This window comes from Sus scrofa, chromosome 1, assembly GCF_054392235.1.
Source record: "Sus scrofa isolate SSC_HxYL_T2T_F1_AM1 chromosome 1, Sscrofa_HxYL_maternal_Yorkshire_Landrace_v2.0, whole genome shotgun sequence".
NCBI lineage: Eukaryota > Metazoa > Chordata > Mammalia > Artiodactyla > Suidae > Sus > Sus scrofa.
Window position 1 is genome coordinate 50982178 of NC_139383.1, and position 22872 is coordinate 51005049.

The window sequence follows — 22872 nt, forward strand, 5'->3', positions numbered from 1 at the left end:
TTAACAAAAGGAAAGTAAAAAACCACACGATCATCTCAATAGATGCAGAAAAAGCATTTGACAAAGTCCAACATCCATTCATGATCAAAACTCTTACCAAAGTGGGTATAGAGGGAATATACCTTAACATAATCAAAGCCATTTACGAAAAACCCACAGCAAATATAATACTCAAAGGAGAAAAAATGAAAGCCTTCTCACTCAAATCTGGAACAAGACAAGGATGCCCATTCTCACCACTGTTATTCAACATAGTATTGGAATCCTAGCCACAGCAATCAGACAAACAAAAGAAATAAAAGGCATCCAAATAGGAAGAGAAGAGGTAAAACTGTCTGTACACAGATGACATGATACTATATATAGAAAAACCTAAGGACTCAACCCAAAAACTACTCGAACTGATCAACAAATTCAGAAAAGTAGCAGGATATAAGATTAACATTCAGAAATCAGTCACATTTCTGTATACTAACAATGAAATATTAGAAAAGGAATACAAAAATACAATACCTTTTAAAATTGTACCCCAAAAAATCAAATACTTGGGAATACACCTGACCAAAGAGGTAAAAGACTTATATGCTGAGAACTATAAAATATTAATCAAGGAAATTAAAGAAGATGTAAAGAAATGGAAAGATATTCCATGCTCTTGGGTTGGAAAAATTAATATTGTAAAAATGACCATACTACCCAAAGCAACCTACAGATTCGATGCAATCCCTATCAAATTACCCATGACATTTTTCACAGAACTAGAATCCCAAAATTTATATGGAACCACAAAAGACCCAGAATTGCCAAAGCAATCTGAGGAACAAAAACCAAGCAGGAGGCATAACTCTTCCAGACTTCAGGCAATATGACAAAGCCACAGTCATCAAGAGAGTGTGGTACTGGTACCAAAACAGACATACAGACCAATGGAAGAGAATAGAGAACCCAGAAATAAACCCCAACACCTATGGTCAGACAAAGAAGGCAAGAACATAAAATGGGAAAAATACAGTCTTTTCAGCAAGTATTGCTGGGAAACCTGGACAGCTGCATGCAAATCAATGAAACTGGAACATGCCTTTGCACCATGCACCAAAATAAACTCAAAATGGCTTGAAGACTTAAATATAAGACAAGACACCATCAAACTCCTGGAAGAGAACATAGGCAAAACATTCTCTGACATCAGCCTTACAAATGTTTTCTCAGGTCAGTCTCCCAAAGTAACAGAAATAAAAGCAAAAATCAACCAATGGGACCTAATCAAACTGACAAGCTTTTGCACAGCAAAGGAAACCAAAAAGAAAACAAAAAGACAACTTACAAAATGGAAGAAAATAGTTTCAAATGAAGCAACTGGCAAGGGCTTAATCTCTAAAATATACAGGCAACTTAGACAACTCAACAGCAAAAAAGCCAACAACCCAATGGAAAAATGGGCAAAAGACGACCTGAATAGACATTTCTCCAAGGAAGATGTACAGAAGGCCAACAAGCACATGAAAAAAATGCTCAACATCCCTGATTATTAGAGAAATGCAAATCAAAACTACCATGAGATACCACCTCACACCAGTCAGAATGGCCATCAGTAAGAAGTCCACAAATAACAAATGCTGGAGGTGGTGTGAAGAAAAGGGAACCCTCCTGTATCGTTGGTGGGAATGTAAGCTGGTACAACCACTATGGAGGTACCTTAGAAATCTATACGTAGAACTACCATATGACCCAGGAATCTCACTCTTGGGCATATATCTGGACAAAACTTTCCTTAAAAAAGACACATGCCCCCACATGTTCATTGCAGCTCTATTCACAATAGCCAACCCAAATGTGCATTGACAGATGATTGGATTAGGAAGATGTGGTATATATACACAATGGAATACTACTCAGCCATACAAAAGAACAAAATAATGCCATTTTCAGCAACACGGATGGAACTAGAGACTCTCATCCTGAGTGAAGTCAGAAAGAGAAAGACAAATACCATATGATATCACTTATATCTGGAATCTAATATATGGCACAAATGAACCTTTCCACAGAAAATAAAATCATGGACTTGGAGAAAAGACTTGTGGTTGCCAATGGGGAAGGGGAGGGAGTGGGATGGATTGAGACCTTGGGGTTAATAGATGCAGACCACTGCCTTTGGAATGGATAAGCAATGAGATCCTGCTGTGTAGCACTGGGAACTATGTCTAGTCACTTATGATGGAGCATGATAATGGGAGAAAAAAGAATGCATACATGTATGTGCAACTGGGTCACCATGCTGTACAATAGAAAAAAAATAATGTATTGGGGAAATAAAAAAATACACTAGCATAAATCAATAACAGAATACATGAGGCCTATGAATAAGTGAGATGGAGGATGGGCTAGTGGAAATCACTGAAGCAGAAAAGAATAAAGAAAAAGGAATGAAAAGAAATGAGGACAGTCTAAAAGAGATCTCTGGGACAACATTAAATGCAGCAACATTGACATTATGGGGGTCCCAGAAGGAGAAGACAGAGAGAAAGTTCTGAGAAAATACGTGAAAAGATAACAGCCAAAAATTCTCTAACATGGGAAAGGAAACACTAATTCAAGTCCAGGAAGCACAGCAAATCCCATATAAAGTAAATTTTGAGATACATATTAATCAAACTGACCAAAATTAAAGACAAGGAGAAAATATTAAAAGCAACAAATAACATACAAGGGAACTCCCATAAAGTTATCAGCTGATTTTTTAAAGCAAAACTCTGCAGAGCAGAAGAGAGTGGCATGATACATTTAAAATGATGAAAAGGAAAAGCCTACAACAAATAATACTCCACCCAGCAAAGCTCTCATTCAGATTCAACGGAAAAATCAAAAATTTTACAGACAAGCAAAAGCTAAGAGAATTTACCACCACCAAATAAGCTTTACAAGAAATGCTAAAGGAACTTTTCTAGGTAGAAAAGAAAAGGAAACTAGAAACAAGAAAAATTACAAATGAGAAGGCTCACCAATAAAGGCAAACAGAGTAAAAGTAGGAGATCATCCACACACAAATTTGATATCAAAAGCAGCAATCATGAGAAGAGGAGAATATGGCTACAGGATATTGGAAAGACATTTGAAATTAACATGAGCAACTTAATTTTGTATACATATAGACTGTTATACCAAAACCTTGTGGGAGTTCCTGTTGTGGCTCAGCAGCAACGAATCTGACTAGTATCCATGAGGACACGGGTTCAATCCCTGGCTCTGCTCAGTGGGTTAAGGATCTGGTGTTGCCATGAGCTGTGGTGTAGGTCACAGATGTGGCTCAGATCTGGTGTTGCTGGGGCTATGGCACAGGCCAGTGGCTACCACTCCAATTCAACCCCTAGCCTGAGAACTTACACTACTGCAGGTGTGGCCCTAAAAAGCAGACACAAACAAAAAAAAACCCCCCAAAACAAAAACAAAACCCTCATGGTAGCTGCAAACCGAAAGTCTATAATAAACACACAAATAAGAAAATGCAACCCAAACACAACATTAAGGTAGTGATCAAACCACAAGAGAACAAAAGAGGAAAAGAAGTCGAACAAAAACAAATCCAAAAGAATTAACAAAATGGTAATAAGAACATAATTCAATAATTAACTTAAATGTAAACTAATTGCTCCACTCAAAGACATAAACTGGCAGAACGGATACAAAACAGGACTGGTACATATGCTGACTACAAGAGACCCCTTCAGATCTAGGGTCACATACAGAGTGAAAGTGAGAGGATATAAAAAGGTATTCCAGGCAAATAGACATCAAAAGAAAGTTGGAATAGCAATACTCATATCAGACAAAATACTTTAAAATAAAGAAGGTTACAAGAGACAAAGAAAGACACTACATAATGATCAAAGTATCAATCCAAGAAGACATCACAACTGTAAATGTATATTCACCCAATGCAGGAGTACTTCAATATATAAGGCAACTGCTAACTGCCATAAAAGGAGAAATCAACAATCACACAGTAACAGTAACTTTAACACCCCACTTACAGCAATGACAGATCATCCATACAGAAAATTTAAAAGGTAATAAGGCTTTAAATGACACATTAGACTAAATAGACTTAACTTATATTTATAGAACATTCCATCCAAAAGCAGCAGAATACACATTCTTCTCAAATGCACATGGAACATTCTCCAGGAAAGATAACATTCTGGGCCACAAATCAAGTCACAATAAATTTAAAAAAACTGTAATCATGTCAAGCATCTTTCCTGACACAGTTGCTGTAAGATTAGAAATCAACTACATACTAGAAATCAACAATGGGGGAAAAAAACGGCAAAAAAAAAAAAACAACCCACAAACACATGAAGACTAAACAATATGCTACTGAACAACCAATGGACCACTAAAGATATCAAAGAGGAAATTAAAAATACCTAGAGACAAATGAAAATGAATACACAACAATCCAAAACCTATGGGAAGCAGCAAAAATAGTTCTAAGAGAAAAGTTTATAGCAATACAAGCTTACCTCAGGACACAAGAAAAATCTCAAATAAACAACCTAACCTTACACCTATAGCTACTAGAGGAAAAAGAACAAAACCCAAAATTAGTAGAAGGAAAGAAATCATAAAGATCAGAGCAGAAATAAATGAAATAGAGACAACAAAAACAAAAGATCAGTGAAATTAAAAGCTGCTTCCTTGAAAAGATCAACAAAATTGATAAACCTTTAGCTAGACTCATCAAGAAAAAAAGGGAGAAGACTCAAAGCAATAAAACTAGAAATGAAAACAGAGAGGTTACAACTGATACCATGGAAATACAAAGTTTCATACGAGACTACTACAAGCAATTATGCCAATAAAATGGACAACCTAGAAGAAATGAACAAATTCTTAGCAACGTACAATCTCCCAAGACTGACTAAAGTAGAAAATAGGAACAGACCAATCACAATTGAAACTGATTTTAAAAGTTCCAAAAAAACAAAAGTCCAGGACCAGATGGCTTCACAAGTGAATTCTATCAAATATTTGGAGAAGAGTTAACACCTATCCTTTTGAGAGTACTCCAAGAAATTTCAGAGAGGAACACACCCAAACTCATTCTATGAGGCCGCCATCACCCTGATACCAAGACCAGACAAAGATATCACAAAGAAAATTACAGGCCACTATCACTGATAAATGTGGATGCAAAATCCTTAATAAAATACTAGCCAACTAAATCCAGCAATATGTTAAAAGGATCTTACACCATGATAAAGTGGGATTTATCCCAGGGATGCAAGGATTTTTCAATATCCACAAATCAATATGATACAGCACATTAACAAACTGAAGAATAAAAACCATATGATCATCTCAATAGATGCAGAAAAAGCTTTAGATAGAATCCAACAGTCATTTATCATAAAAAGCCTCCTGAAAGAAGGCATAGAGGGAACTTATCTCAACATAATAAAGGCCATATATATTACAAACACACAGATAATATCATTCTCAATGGTGAAGAGCTGAAAAGAACAAGAAAAGTGTCACTTTCCCCACTTTTATTCAATATGGTTTCAGAAGTCTAGCCATGGCAATCAGAAAAGAAAAAAAAAAAAGAATCCAAATTGGCAAAGAAAAAGCAAAACTTTGCGGTTTGCAGGTGACATGATACTATACAAAGAAAATCCTAAAGATGCCATCAGAAGACTACTAGAGCTCATCAATGGATTTGGTAAAGTTGCAGGATACAAAATTAATTCACAGAAATCTCGAATTTCTATATACTAACAATGAAAGATCAGGTAGAAATTAAGGAAACAATTCCATTTACCACTCCATCAAAAGAATAAAATACCTAGGAATAAACCTACCTAAGTAGGCAAAAGACCTGTACTCTAAAAACTAGAAGGCATTGTTGGAAGAAAATGAAGATGACACAAACAGATGGAAAGATACACTTTGTTCTTAGACTGGAAGAATCAATATTGTCAATCAATATTGTCATTGACTCTACTACGTAAGGCAATCCACAGATTCAGTGCACTCCCTATCAAATTATCAACAGCATTTTTCAAAGAAATAGAATAAATAATTTTAAAATTTGTATGGAAACACAAAAGACTCCCAATAGCCAAAGCAATTCTGGGAAAGAAAAATGAAGCTGGGGGAATCAGGCTCCCTGACTTCAGACCATACTACAAAGCTAAAGTTATCAAAACAGTATGGTACTGACACAGAAACAGAAATATAGATAAGTGGAACAGGACAGAGAGACCAGAAGTAAACCTAAGCACCTATAGCAACTAATCTACCACAAAGGAGGGAAGAATATACAATGGAGAAAAGACAACCTCTTCAATAAGTGGTGCTTGGAAAACTGGACCTCTACCTATAAACGAATGAAATTAGAATATTCTCTTACAACATACACAAAAATAAACTCAAAATGGATTAAAGACCTAAATGTAAGGGCAGAGGAAAACAGGCAGAACACACTTTGACATATACCACAGCAAAATCTTTTTGGATCCACCTCCTAAGGTAATAAAAATAACCAAAAATAAACAAATTGGCCCTAAGTAGACCTAAAAGCTTTTGCGTAGCAAAGGAAACCATAAACAAAACGAAAAAATAATCCACAGAATGGGAGGAAATATTTGGAAATGAAGTGACTGACATGGGATTAATCTCCAAAATATACAAACAGCTCATGCAGCTCCATATCAAAAAACAAACCCAATCAAAAAGTGGGCAGAAGATCTAAAAAGATGTTTCTCCAAAGATGACAGATGGCCATAAAACATATGAAAAGGTGCTCAACACTGCTAATTATTAGAACAATACAAATCAAAACTACAATGAGCTATCACCTCACACCATTCAGAATCAAAAAGTCTACAAATATAAATGCTGGAGAGGGTGTGAAGAAAAGGGACGCCTCCTACATTGTTGGTGGGAACATAAATTCATATAACCACTATGGAAAACAGTATGGGGGTTCCTCAAAAAACTAAAAATAGATCTACTTTATGATTCAGCAATCCCCCTCCTGGGCATATACCTAGAGAAAACTACAATTTGAAAAGATACATGTACCCTTGTTCACTGTAGCCCTATTTATAGCAGCCAAGACATGGAACCAACCTAAATGTCCATCGACCCAGGAGTGGATAAAGAAGATGTGGTACTTATATACAACGGAATATTACTTAGCCATGAAAAGAATAGAATAATGCCATTGCAGCAACATGGATGGATCTAGAGATTATCATACTCAGTGAAGTAAATCAGACAAGAGAAAGACAAATATCATTTATATGTGGAATCTAAAAAAAATGATACAAATGAACTTATTTACAAAGCAGAAACAGACTCACAGATTTTTGAAAACAAATTTATGGTTACCAAAGGGGTCAGGTGGAAGGAAAGGATGGATTCAGGGGTTGGGTTTGGCATATGCACATTACTGTATATGGAATGTATGGTCAATGGGGACCTGCTGTTGGGTAGTAGTAGGGAACTCTACTCAAAATTCTGTGATAACCTACATGGGAAAAGAATCTAAAAAAGAATGGATAGGTGTATAACTCAATCATTTTTTATACAGCAGAAATTACCACAACTTTGTTAAACAATAAAACTTTTAAAAATTTTAAAAAAGATAATGGCAATGTGGTCTCAGAAAGAATAAAAAAGCTGTATAATTTTTAATTTTGATAATCCGTAAAATAGAAAAGGAAGACATTACTCATGAATCCAGCAGAACTTAACTGAAGCTACAACTATCAGGGATGGTGTCACATCTGGAGAGGCAGCAGAGAGACCTATGGCCCCTTCCCTGCAAGGCCCCAAGTGGACTGAGGGGGCGGGGCAGCAGTTCCCACGCGAGTGCCACCTCTAGGACAAGCATGTAAGTGCAGGGCTCTGAAGGCCAGGCACATCTGGCACCTGCACTGGGGGAAAACCAGGAAGAACTTCCCAGGGGAATTGATTCCAGCAGCACTAATGGGTCTGCAGGGGCAACCAGAAACTAGTCAGGCAAACATGAGAAGATGGTGACGTCAGCTGCAGGGTGAAGTATGCCACCTATCGTTCCCCCAGGCTCACCAGCTTAGGGCAATGCTCCCTGACCTGGTGGCTGAGATTTTGAGATGAGAGGGTCTGGGGTGGAGGAAAAATGCCAGCTGTCTTTAACCTCTGAAGCCAGTCCCAGCAAGCCATCAGCGCAGAGCAACAGTCCTTAATTCCTACTTCCACTAATAAACCATCTACGTCTTTAACAGATTCCAGGTAAAAATTGTATCTGGATGCTCTCCTAGGGGCTCTTAGGAAAGTCAGAGTGGTAAAAGGGACATTACTCCATCCTCTTGGGACTTGATTAGAAAACATGAGAATCATCTTGTAAATCCTTCCCCAGGAGCTGTGAGCAATTTGGACAGAGAACAGTGTTTCCTCTTCACAGCAAGTGAGCTGAGAAACTACACCACTTTGCAAACCTACATCTCACAAAGGGGGCAGTTTCTTTTGAAAGTTCAAATGCTTTTTGTTTGCTTAGTTTTTCAACTGGGAAATTACAAAAATGAACACATATCTGCTTCTAAATTTTTAAACGATTTTTTTTTTCCTGTTGACCCCTCTCTCTAAAGTTTAGGGCCTATATTTCTCTCAACTTGCTAGCTTGCATACTGAGCTAAGTCGCTGAATGATAGTAAGTCCAGGTCCACAAGCCAGGGGAGAAAAGCAGTTCCTTAAAAGCCCTAAGCAAGGAGTACTGCCTTCAAGGCTGATCTGAAACACATGCACAGGTGCAGATTGAAATCTTCACAGGACAGCAGGAACTGCATATATCTCTTCTCCTCTTAATCTCAGCATGTTCCCCAAAGCAGGCAGTCTGGTCCTTAATCTATGGGTGAGGAGACCCAGAGGCACAGCCTGCTTGTGCCCAATGGGGTCCTGAGTCAGCACACGTCCCCAGGCCGCCTGCTGGGGTCCAATGCTACCATAAACAGTTCCACATCTGCCACGCTGGGTGCATCCTGCTTCCTGGTTACCAGATAGCCCACTCACTGGGTGTCTGCCGTGCTGTGACCTGTAGGATGTCTTATTCTATGAAGAATTCCACGTCCTCTGATGTGCAGAGGAAGACAGCAGAGGCTCAGACATCCAGGGTCCTTTGGCTGCAAGCAGGTAAGATGGGATTCCAAGCCCTGTGGGATGGCCATCTCTGGACCTGAGTTTGAACCCCAGTTCTACCATTTAATCACTGTGCAACCTTGCACAAGTTCCTCAGCCTGTCTAGGTCTCTATTTCATTATATTTAAATGAGGACAATAATGTGAACTGAGTGGGGTGAGGATTCAATAAGAAAGCACATGAGCGTCTGAGAATGCCTGCTGCCTGGTAAGTGCTCCGTACACAGTAATTATTAACTCTGCTATCCGGAAAAAGTTACGGTTTTCAAAAGCCTTAGTCTTAAATGAAAGCTTTATTCCACTGAAATAAAGAATAATATAGGAAAATAATATGGGAAATTAGAATAATACATTTGAAGTGGGGAATAGGGCCCTGGAAGCCCCATTGCCCTCTTCCCCTGTAGCCACAGCCCCTCCCCCGGCCTCAACATGCCACCCATCCCCAGCCACTCCAGGAAAGGACCCTATTATAAGAACACAGGTGCTCCTTCCCCCCAACACCCACCTCTGCCCAGACAGCCATGGTGTATGTGGACAGCACTGAGCACGCCACTGCAGCCAGCAAGTGCTTGCAAGTCTGCAGAAGATGCCCCTCAGGAGTCTGGAGATGGACGAGAAACAGATGGCTTCCCACTGCCCTCACCTCTGCCCCCATCCCCACCCTTTCTGCCCGCTGTCAAGACTGGCTCCCTCAATGGTCTCCCAGAGATCCTGCTCGCCACTGCAGGGACAGCCACGCTACATGGACCTAGGGGCAAAGTCCATGTCGGAGCCCCAGATCCTGCACCAAAAGTTCCCACGGGACTCACCGAGTCCCTCTACTGAGAACACTCAATAATTTTATCTGTTTTGTACAAAAAAATTTATGCATTGAAAACCGCCAATTACAAATGGATCCAAAGTGGCAAGAAGGTTTTTCTCCCCATTTTCTTGCAGTATTTATATTCACAGAGCAAATAAAACTGTCAATTATGGCTACACTCATTTGGCCTGGTTGGTCATTGGATCTGAGCTGGGCCTAAGTTTATTATTATGCTATCTACCAAGAAAGTTTGCCAACTAAATTAACCCAAATCAACAAGTGCCCAGAGAAAGGAGGTCCTGCAGGGTGCTTATCTGCAGAGATATCTGCCCCCCTGTCCCCCCATGACCCCTTGTTTAAAAAGGTCTGAAGCAGGCAGTGCTGCAGAGAGCCTGGTGCAGGGCATTCCTCAGCCCACTGCAAGACCCAGGATAGAGGATGGAGCAGAGACCAGGAAGCAGAGGCTTCTGCCCTGCAGAGGCTGCATTCCACAGTCACAGTTGAAGAGGTAGCACCACTGCAGGAAGTGCTCTGCAGCAGAAGCTTGGGAGTTTATAAATGGGGGAGGGAAAGCCATCTGGGTGCTGGTGAAGGCTTCTGTGAGAGCGTGACCTTGAAGCTGAGAACCAAAAGGCTTGCAGGGCTGAATCAGGAAAGAACACCCTGGGCCTGGGTGATGTACAGGCCCCAAGGCTGGGGTAGGATGTGCTGGAGATGGAGCAGTGCTGGGGGAGGCTTTGTGCGTGTTTGTTGAGCAGGGAAGGAGGCCATCACCCCAGGAGCACAGAAGCAGGGGCCTGCAGGCATCCACTCTGTCCTCCTGAGTGCTCCCCTCCACCCTGCTGCTTCCCCAGAGCCCAGCAGGGGCCACAGGGAGCAGTGCAGGGCCCCAGGTCTCTTTCCCCTTATCTGCAGCCCTTCCAAACTCCATAGCCCTCCAGGACCACCCATAAACTTTAGTCCAGGAATGGGATATTATTTCCCTTAATACATGGTTCCTGTTTTAAAATAACTGGTATTGGAGTTCCTGTCATGGCGCAGTGGTTAACGAATCCAACTAGGAACCATGAGGTTGCGGGTTCGGTCCCTGCCCTGGCTCAGTGGGTTAACGATCCGGCGTTGCCGTGAGCTGTGGTGTAGGTTGCAGACGTGGCTCGGATCCCGCGTTGCTGTGGCTCTGGCGTAGGCCGGTGGCTACAGCTCCGATTGGACCCCTAGCCTGGGAACCTCCATATGCCGCGGGAGCAGCCCAAGAAATAGCAAAAAGACAGACAGACAGACAGACAGACATAAATAAATAAATAAATAAATAAAATAAAATAAAATAAAATAAAATAACTGGTATCTGGTCAACAGAATATTACGATCACCCAAGAATATTACGATCACCCAGAATATTACGATCATCTTCTGCACAGAAGTTACAACCCAAAGGATAACACAATAGATTACACCAATTAAAACAACCCCAAATTAAACTGACTCTCTCCATTACCACCACACCATTCAACAGTGTTAAAAAAAAGATCTAAATTTCTGCTGACCGGAGAGCAGAATCTGAAATGGCTGGTTACAACTTTCGAAGTCCCCGACAGCTGTCCCTGAGACCTCCCGTGGTCTCCTGAGGCCCTACCTCTGCCTCAGCATCCTGCGCTGGGGCTGATTTGACAGCAGCCTCCAGGCTCAGCTCGGCTGCCATGCTCCAGTCCCTGCTCAGAACATTCTACATTCTATAGATACTCCAGTGGCCACGGAGATGAGTCTTTACAATCTGCCTTCCAGCTCCCTTTCCCGTAGAGCCACACCCCAGGGGGTTTGTGGTTCTCACCCCACAGTGACCGTGCTGCCGTGATCTGGTCCATGTGGAAGGCACCCCTCATGGCCACCTCTCGCAACAGCCCTTTAAATGTAAACCCAAACTGTTCACTTGCACCTCATCTTCCGTCTCAATGGAGTCAGTTATGTACTGTCACTCCCGTGCTTTTTGCTGGATGTGCACTTCCAGGTAGCAGGCCCTGCACCCTGACTCGCCTCTGTGCAACTCAGTCCCTTGTCACTTCTGCTCTGTTGACCATGGCAGATGCCTGGCCTCCAATACTCGGCCCTCTGGCCCTCCAGACTCCCAGGTCTTTTCTTGTCCATCCCATCTCTTCACTTGGGAGGAAGGAGTGATTCTGCCCAGGTGAACTCTTCCATATAAGATACTCAGTCCCCGTCACTTCCATTCCTTGGGGACTTTCAACACTTACCTTCTGTATCTCAAAACTTCAACTTCTACTCTATTGTTAAAGGAAAAAGAAAGTTTTCCTGCCTCTTGAAACTGCTGCCACCTCTCTGCCCTTCTCAATTCTGCCACATTCTTAGAAAGAATAGCCAGCCTCCTGCTTCTCAGGTGGCTCCCACCCCACCGCTGTGCCCACTGTCCACTCTATTCCCCTGAAGGTCTCCTCTAAATCATGGGTGTGATTGCTTCACTTTCCTGCTTTCAAAGGGCCCTTTGTGTCTCCAGAGACTGGAAACTACTACCAATTAGAATCTGTGATGAGCTGTAAGGTATGGAGAAGCTACAAGTCAGCAGAAATAAATGCATCAGTAGGGTGAACCATGCTCTGACTTCACACTATACTATAAAGCTGCAGGCACAAAAACAGACACATTGATCAATGGAACAGGATAGAGAGCCCAGAAATGTACCCATGCACCTATGGTCAATTAGCCTATGGCAAAGGAAGCAATAATATACAGTGGAGAAAAGACAGTATCTTCAGTAAGTGGTTCTAGGAAAACTGGACAGCTACCTATAAAAGAATGGAATTGTAACATTCTCTAACACCATACACAAAAATAAACTAAAAATGGACTAAAGACCTAGATATAATACCAGATACTATAAGACTTTTAGAGGCAAACAGGCAGAACATTCTGACATAAACCACAGCAATATCTTTTTGGATCCATCACCTAGAGTAATGGAAATAAAACCAAAAATAAACAAATGGGTCCTGATTAGACTTAAAAGCTTTTGTGCAGCAAAGGAAATCATAAACAAAATCAAAAGACAATTTATAGAATGGGGAAAAGTATTTGCAAATGATGTGACTGACAAAGGGTTAATCCCCAAAATACATAAACAGTTTATGCAGCTCAATATCAACAAAAGCAAACAACCCAATGAAAAAATGGACAGAAGATCTAAACAGATATTTCTCCAAAGAAGACATGCAGATGGCCAAAAGGCACATGAAAACATGCTCAACATTGCTTATTAGAGAAATGCAAATCAAAACTACATTGAAATTTCATCTCACACCAATCAAAACGGCCACCATCAAAAAGTCTACATAAATAAATGCTAGAGAGGGTATAAAGAAAATGGAACCCTCCTACACTGTTGGTGGGACTATAGGTTGATGCAACCACTGTGGAGAGCAATGTGTAGGTTCCTTGAAACACTAAAAAAAGAATTACCATATGATCCAGCAATCCCACTCCTGGACATACATATGGAAAAGATAAAAACTCTAATTTGAAGAGATACCTGCACCACAATGTTCACTTATTTTGTTCCACTTGAAGTTTATTTCGTGTAATTTCTAGTATGCACTATTTACAACAGCCAAGGCATGGAAATACCCTCCATGTCCATTGACAGAGGAATGGGCAAAGAAGACTGGTACATATAAACAATGGAATATTACTCAGCCATAAAAAAGAATGAAATAATGCCATTTGCAGCAACATGGGTGGACCAAGAGATCATTATACTAAGTGAAATAAGTCAGAGAAAGATAAATATCACATGATACTGCTTATATGTGGAATCAAAAAAAAAATGATACAAATGAACTTATTTACAAAATAGACATAGATCCACAGATACAGAAAACAAGTTTATGGTTACCAAAGGGTAAAGGTAACCACACAACCACATAAATGTCAAATTTATAGCCCACAGGTTAGAAATGCAGATGTCCTGGGACCCCCAAAGTGGTGCTGATGTCTAAAGGAAGCGCAGTTTGGTTGGAGACCATACCCTGTAACTTGGTCTGTGCCAGCTCTGGACGGTTAGTGCCAGAGCTGAACTACAGGATGCCCAGTTGGATTTTTACCTGAATAAAGCCCCTACTGTGTGCCAGGGACTCAACTGGGAACTTTATATACTTCAAGAAGGGCATGCCTCCAGAGCTAAGAATAAGTTACATGCAAAATGTTTCACATGTTGAAAACTTAAAATAAGTACCTCAGCCTTAAGTTCTGAATTTGATCAAATCTACACCTCCTAGCAAGGTTGAAGATTACCCCAAGCTCAGTTCCTTTCAATCGATAGTACTTATTGAAAACTTGGAAGTGGCCAAAGTGAGTCTGTCACTTGAAAGTAATTCCCTGACTTCAAAAACAGAGCTAAAAATTTGTTGTTGTTGTTGTTGTTTGTCTTTTTAGGGCCATACCCACAGCACATGGAGGTTCCCAGGCTGGGGGTCAAATCGGAGCTGTAGCCGCCGGCCTACACCACAACCACAGCAACAGCAACATGGGATCCAAGCCACGTCTGAGACCTACACCACAAGCTCACGGCAATGCTGGATCCTTAACCCACTGAATAAGGCCAGGGATCAAACCTGCATCCTCATGGATACAGATTAGATTCATTTCTGCTGAGCCACGATGGGAACTCTGAAGAGCTAAAAACTTTGGGGGGACTGCCTTGCTTTTCGGCACTAAGAACTAGCCAGTGACCAGATGCCTGAGGTGTAGGAATTAAAGCTTGAGGCTCAGACCATAGAGATACTCCCAGGTCTCCCTGTGTTGGATGAGCAGAGTGGCCACTGATCAACTGCAGAAGCCAATTGCATGCCACAGCCAGGCCAAGGGCTGTCTCTGATGCATTCTTTCCATCCTGTGGGTGAGTATCTTAATTCTTTTTTCAGTAGTAATCACTAGAATTTTTTAAAATTATGTCCCAACACAAGAGAAATAATCACTTCCGCCACTACCATTGTGCGTGCGAGGAAATCTCAGAACCACGATTCCTCATCTCAGAGCAAAACTAGCATCTGCAATGTTCAGTATAGAAAAATAAAGACAGACAGAGAGTCAGACTCCATGAAGGACATGAAATGTTCCAGTTCTGATGTCTGATATGCAAATAAGCTTCTGGGGAGGGGCTAGGCTGTGGCTTTGTAGAAATATAAACAGGACAGACAGACCCTTAGGGGCTTCTACTGAATGTATGCTCAATCCCTCAAAGCAAGACAACTGTGGAAATGCTGTACATGAGCTTCTTTAAGCTCATGTTTCTTTTCTTTTCTTTTTTTTTTTTTTTAAAGAAATACGTATAATCTTTTTTTTTAAATCCCACTTAAAAGTTTATTTCATGTGATTTCCAGCATTCAGTGTACTTTCTTAGGAAAAAAAAATCTGTTCCAGTTCACATTATAATTTACAAATATAGAATTCCGTTACAAACAATATTTATAGAAGTCCATATGATTTTCACATAGAAAAATATCCGAAGCAAATGGCTTTTTGTACACACAAGATGGGAGGTAGGTAGTCTCTTTGGTTGTCTTCCTGCATGATAGTTAAAAAGTAATGGTGATATTAATAGCCTCAATAGGCTGTTAACGGTAATAGCCTCAATAGGCTATTTGAAAAAATAATTTTCTGTATGTATATTTAAAGATTAAAATTTAACAGAAATGCTATGAGTCTCAAAAATAATATACAAGGAAAAGTTAAAATTTTTTTCATTGTACTTGTGTTCTTTTCTAAAAAGATTAAAACCTGAGACCAACAACGCTCCCATCAAAGACCCAGCAACATGGTACAAAGGCAATTGATAAGACATTATTTTCATCTTAATGCATCACTATTCCAATAAAATAACTACTATCCACAATTTAATTAACACTTTTTGGATAAGTTCAAACAGTGGCTGACTGACTGCCATGTACCAGGCACTCTGCTGGGCACTTGGGAGAGTGACCACAAAAAAACTATTCAAAGACACCTCTTGAGAAGTAAAAGAGAGTACTAAGAATAAATTACATTAACATTTTTTGACCATAAGTATTTAAAACACTATAAAATTCCATTAAAAAACTATTTTTAATAAAATTCTAAAACTTTAAAAGATTAAAAATCCCGGACATGTGCTAAAAGGGACAGAAGGTCAAGTTAACCAGGACAGTGGTTACCCCAGACCTCAGAAATATGGCAGAAGTGAGGTAGAAGTGGTGTCCATCTTCACTGCTCAGAGGAACATCTCTGGGGATACCTGTTTCAACCAGACTCTTTGGTTACATAAAATCTGGCTCGTTCCTACTCCTTATACACCATGTCTGCCTGTGCATGTTGGCGCCTTTGTCTTTCAGGAACTGGAACACAAAGCTTATCGGCACCAAATCTGGAGCTGGACCACTTCAACTGGATCCTGGCTCCATGACTTACTGTGTGGCCTTGGGAAGGTTCCCTAACATCTTGGTTTTTCACTGCCTTCACATGGAATATGAGGGGGAGTAATAATACCTATTTCCCAAGGTGGTTGTGAGGATGAAATGAGTCAATACATGTCAAGTGTCTAGAACAGTGTCTGGTACATAGCACTTGTCTGGGCAGTTTTATTGCTATTAGGGTCTGCCCTGTAACTGACACTGAGCATAAATAAAGGTAATTTGTGATCTGGATAGACCTCAAGGATTTGTGGTATTTCCTAGCAAAGTATTTGAAAAACTTAGCCACAAAGAAGACGAATGGAGGTCTCCTATAAAAATCCAGGTCTCTGACTTTTCTAGAAAAATCAGAATGCTGCCAGGCAGGAGATAACCAGCTGTCCGCAGCAGGCTTCAGCTGGTGGGTCCCTACCACTCCCTACCACTTCCACTGCCAACTGTTACCTTTTTCCTACCCAATAACTTCATTCACTTGGTATTTTTAGCCAGTCCCTGTACATATTTGAGCTTATAACACAGATATACAGTGATGAACAAACAGATACGGTCCCTGCCCTCACAGGTCTCACAAGTGTTCCAATTCCAATGTCTGACATGCAAATAAGCTTCTGAGGAGGGGCTAGGCTGTGGCTTCACAGAAATATAAACAGGGCAGACTCTGAGGGGCTTCTACTGAATGTATTCTCAATCCGTCAAAGCAAGAGAGATGTGGAAATGCTACATATGGGCTCTTTAAGTTCATGGTGTTTTTTTTTTTTTTTTTTTTTTTAAGAAATACATTGGATTTTTTTAGTTTCTTTAAAAAAAAAATCATTTTTACAACCCAATTGAAAAATGGGCAAAAGGCCTGAATAGACATTTCTCCAAAGAAGTCATACAGATGGCCAAGAGGCACATGAGAAAATGCTCAACATCACTGATTCAAAACTACAGTGAGGTACCACCTTGCACATGTCAGAACAGCCATCATTAATAAGTCTATAAATAACAAATACTGGAGAGGATATGGAGAAAAGGGAACCCATCTACACACTTAGTGGGAAGGTAAATTGGTACAACCACTATGGAAAATGGTATGGCAGTACCTCAGAAAACTAAACATAGAACTACCAAATGACCCAGCATTCCCACTCTTGGGCATATATATGGACAAAACTTTCATTCAAAAAGATAAATGCACCCCTATGTTTATTGCAGCACTATTCACAATAGCCAAGACATGGAAACAACCTAAACGTCCATCGACAGATGAATGGATTAAGATGTGGTACATATACACAATGGAATACTACTTGGCCACGAAAAACAGCAAACTAATGCCATTTGCAGCAATATGGATGGAACTAGAGATTCTCATATCAAGTGAAGTAAGTTGAAAAGAGAAAGACAAATACCATATGATATCACATATCTGGAATATAATATATGGCACAAACGAACTTATCTACAGAAAAGAAACAAATTTACAGACATGGAGAACAGACTTATGGCTACCAAGAGGGAAGGGGAGGGAGCAGAATGGACTGGGAGTTCGGGGTTAGTATGCAAACTGTATCATTTGGAGGGGATAAGCAATGATATTCTGCTGTGTAGCACAGGGAATTATATTTAATTACTTGTGATGTAACATGATGGAGAATAATGTGAGAGAAATAATTGTGTGTGTGTGTGTATATATATATATATATATATATATAAAACTGGGTCACTTCACTGTACAGCAGAAATTGATGGACCATTGTAAATCAATTTTAATAAAAAATTTTTTGAAATGTAGTTGATGTACAATGTGATGATAGTTTCAGGTGTACCACATAATGATTTGAGATTTGCATAAATTATGAAATGACCATGATCTAGGCCTAGTAACCATTTGTCCCCAAAGTTATTACACTATTGACCATATTCCTTATGCTGTATATTACATTCCTATGGCTTATATAACTAGAGAATTATACTTTTATTTATTTATATTTTTTAATTTTTAGGGCTGCATCCACGGCATATGAAGGTTCCCAGGCTAGGGGTCCCATCAGAGCTACAGCCGCCAGCCTATTCCACAGCCACAGCAACGCCAGATCCGAGGCACATCTGCAACCTACACCACAGGTTGCAGCAATGCCAGATCCTTAACCCACTGAGCAAGGCCAGGGATCAAACCCACAACCTCATGGTTCCTAGTCAGATTCGTTAACTGCTCTGCCACGACAGGAACTCCAAGAACTGTATCTTTTAATCCCCCTCATTTATTTTGCCACCTCCCACCCCATCCCTTTGGTAACAACCGGTATGTTCTCTGTATCTATCAAGATGTTTTCATTTTGTTCTGTTTTGTTTTGTTTAGATTCCACATATAAGTGAGATCATATGGTATTTGTCTATAACTTATTTAACACAATACCCTCTATATCCATACATGCTATCACAAAGGCAAGATGGCATTTTTGTTTTTATAGTTGAATAATATTCCATTGTGTACACATACACAGACACACACTCTTCTTTATCCACTCATCTTTTGACGGACACTTCTGTTGTTTCTATATTTTAGCTGTTGTAAATAGTGCTGCTATAAACATTGGGGACCATATATCCTTTGGCATTAGCATTTTTGTTTTCTTCAGGTAAATATCCAGAAGTAAAACTATTGGATCACATGACAGTTCTATTTTTAATTTTTTGAGAAATCTCTATACTGTTTTCTGCAGAGGGTACACCAATTTATATTGCTACCAACAGTGCACAAGGGGTCCCGTTTCTCCACAGCCTCACCAACACTAGCTACCTGTTGTCTTTTGACAGGTGGAAGGTGATAGCTCATCGTGGTTTTGATTTGCATTTCCCCAATGATTAGTGATACTGACTGCCTTTTCATGGATCTGGTGGCTATTTGTATGTCTTCTTTGAAAAAAAAAAGTCTATTCAGGTCCTCTGCTTATTTTTTAATCCGTTTTTTTCTTTCCTTTGTTTCTTTTGGATATTAACCCCTCATCCAACAAATCATCTGCAACTATCTTCACCCTTTCAGTAGGCTGCCTTTTCATTTTCTTGATATTTCTCTTCACTGTGCAAAAGCTCTTTAGTTTGATGTAGTCCCAGTCATTCATTTTTTTTTTCCCCTTACCTCAGGAGACAGATCCAAAAACATATTGTTACGACTGATGTCAAAGAGCACACTGCCTATGTTTTCTTTTAGTTTCATGTTTTCAGGCCATATGTTTGTCTTTAATCCACTTTGAGTTTATTTTTATATACGGTATAAAAAAGTAGTCCAGTTTCATTCTTTTGTCATGTAGCTGCCCAGTTTTCCCAAAATCATTTAATGATTTGTATGTTATTGTATATTTTGACTCCTTTGCTATTAATTAACTATATAAGTATTTTTTTCTAGGCTCTCCTTTATTGTTCCACTGATCTACAGATCCATTTTTCTGCCAATATTATGCCATTTCGATGACTGTAGTTTTGTAACACAGTAAAAAATCAAGGATCATGATACTTTCATATTTGTTCTGCTTTATCAAGACTGCTTTAGCTATTTGGGGTCTTTTGTGGTTCCATATAAATTTTAGTATTCTCTTGTGAAAAATGCTATTAGTTCTTTGATAGGGGTTATATTAAATCTGTAGACAGTCTACAGATTTTAACAACATTAATTCCTCTGACACATGAACACAGCATATTTTTCCAGTAGTCTGTGTTGTTTTCAATTTCTATCATCAATCTCTTATAGTTTTCAGAGTATAAGACTTTTATCTCTTTGGTTATATTTATTCCTAGGCAATTTATTCCTTTTGATGCACTTGTAAATGGTATTTTTTCCTAATTTCTGCTTCTGATAGTTCATTATTAACATGTAGAAATGCAACAGTTAATTTTGTGTACTGGAAATTTACTGAATTCATTTATTATTTCTAATAGTTTTTTGATGGCATCTCTAGGATTTTTTATGTCATTTGCAAACAGTAACACAGTTTTACTTCTTCCCTTCCAATTTGAAGACCTTTTATTTCTTGTCTGACTGCTATGGCTAGGACTTCTAATACGATGTTGATGAGTGTGGCCATCCTTGTCTTACTCATCTTAGAGGAAATGCTTTAAACCTTCCACTGTTTAGTATAATGGCTGTGTTTTTGTCATATATGACCATCACTATATTGAGGTATGTTTCTCCTATGCCTTCTACAACTTTGTTGAGAGTGTTTTTTATCATAGATGAATGTTGAATTTTTTCAAAAGCTTCTTCTGCATCTACTAAGATAAGATTTTTATTATTTAGTTAATGTGGTGTGTCACACTGATTGACTTGCAGATACTGAACCATCCTTGCATACCTGGGATAAATCTCATTTGATCAGGATGTATGATCACTTTAATGTATTGTTGAATTCAGTTTGCTAATATTTTGTTGAGGATTTTTGCATCTATATCCATCAGTAACACTGGCCTGAAAAATTTTTCTGAGTATGTGTGGTGTTTCTGGTGTCTTTGTCTGGTATCAGAGTGCTGCTGGCCTCACATGATGAATCAGGAAGCACAATTTTGGAATAGTCTGAGAAGAATAGGTGTTAGCCCTCTTTAAATTTTTGGTAGAATTCACCTATGAAATGGTTTGATTCTAAACTTTTGTTTGTTGAGAGTTTTTAACTTAGTGATTCAAGTTTATTAGAGGTAATTGGTCTGTTCATACTTTCTATTTCTTCCTGATTCAGTCTTGAGAGATTGTACATTTTTAGGAATTTGTCCATCTCTTTTAGGTTGTCCATTTTATTGGCATATAACTTTTTTTAGTAATGTCATACAATCCTCTGTATTTCTGTGGATGTTGGTTGTAACATCTCCTCTTTCAGTTCTGATTGTATTTATTTGATCCCCTGGTATGTTTTCTTGATGAGTTTGGCTACAGCTTTTCAATTTGCTTATCTTTTCAAAGTACCATTCTTAATTTCATTGATGTTTTCTTTCTTTTTTTTAGTCTCTATTTATTTCCACTCTGATTTGTATGATTTCTTTCCTTTGACTAACTTTGGGTTTTGTTCGTTCTTTTCGTAGCTCCTCAAGGTGAAATGTTAGGTTGTTTAACAATTTTCTTATTTCCTGAGGTGGGCCTGTATCTCTCTGATCTTCCCTCTTGAACTGCTTTTGCTATGTCCCATAGATCTTGGTACTTTATGTTTCCATTTTTATTTGTCTTCAGGTATTTTTTTAAATTTCCTCCATGATTTTTTTTTCAAAACCTATTTGTTGTTTAGTAGCATGCTGTTTAGCTTCTACATGGTTTTTTGTTTGTTTTGTTTTTTGTTTTTTTTTTTGCATTTTTTTCTTGTGCTTGATTTCTAGTCTCAAACCACCATGGTCAGATAAGATGTTTGATATGATTTTCATTTCTTTCTTTCTTTTTTTGCTTTTTATGACTGCACCTTCAGCATATAGAAATTCCCAGGCTAGGAGTTGAATTTGAGCTGCAGCTGCTGGCCTACACCACGGCCAGAGGAACACCAGATCTGAGCCATGTCTGCAACCTCCACCACAGTTCATTTTAACACCAAATCGTTTAATGCAGTGAATGAAGCCAGAGATTGAACCCGTGTCCTCATGGATACTAATTGGGCTCATTGCCACTGACCCATGATGGGAAATCCTGATTTTAATTTCTTAAATATACTGAGACTTATTTTGTGGCTATTGTGTGATCTATCCTGTAGAATGTTTTGTGTACACTCAAATGGAATGTGTTCTGTTTTTGAATGACATGTTCTCTATGTATCTATTCATCCCATCTACTGTCATTTAAAGCCAGTTTTCTGTTTTGATTTTCTGTCCAGATGATCAGTCTGTAAGTAGGATGTTAAAGTCTCTACTAATATTGTATTACTACCAATTTGTCCCTTTGTGTTTGTTAATATTTACTTTCTGCATTTAGGTACTCTTTTTTTTTTTTTTTTTTTTTTTTTTTGTCTTTTTGGTCTTTTGTTGTTGTTGTTGCTATTTCTTGGGCCGCTCCCGCGGCATATGGAGGTTCCCAGGCTAGGGGTCGAATCGGAGCTGCAGCCACTGGCCTACGCCAGAGCCACAGCAACGCGGGATCCGAGCCGCGTCTGCAACCTACACCACAGCTCACAGCAACGCCGGATCGTTAACCCACTGAGCAAGGGCAGGGACCGAACCCACAACCTCATGGTTCCTAGTCGGATTCGTTAACCACTGCGCCACGACGGGAACTCCATTTAGGTACTCTTATAATTGGTGCATACATATTTACAACTGTTATATCTTCTTGTTGGATTGATCCTTTATCACTATATAATATCTTTCCTCACTTGTTACAGTCTCTGTTTTAAAGTGTTTTAGCTGATATAACTACTGCCATCCCTGCTTTTCATCTCCGTTTATATGGAATACCTTTTTCCATACTCTCACATTCAATCTTAATGTG

General features: G+C 39.3%; 1 protein-coding gene across 2 annotated transcripts in view; it reads right to left on the bottom strand.

Moving 5' to 3' along the window:
* The window catches only part of B3GAT2 (beta-1,3-glucuronyltransferase 2), a 103344-nt gene that overhangs the window by 34268 nt on the left and 46204 nt on the right, over positions 1-22872 (bottom strand). Inside the window, exon 3 of one of the 2 annotated variants that reach the window (XM_021089488.2) lies at positions 15326-15555. The exons of the other annotated variant lie outside the window; for it this stretch is intronic. Coding sequence (XP_020945147.1) covers positions 15425-15555 — 131 coding nt within the window. The 3' untranslated portion in view covers positions 15326-15424. Of the gene's footprint in view, positions 1-15325; positions 15556-22872 lie in introns of those variants that run through there. 2 annotated transcript variants of the gene reach the window in all.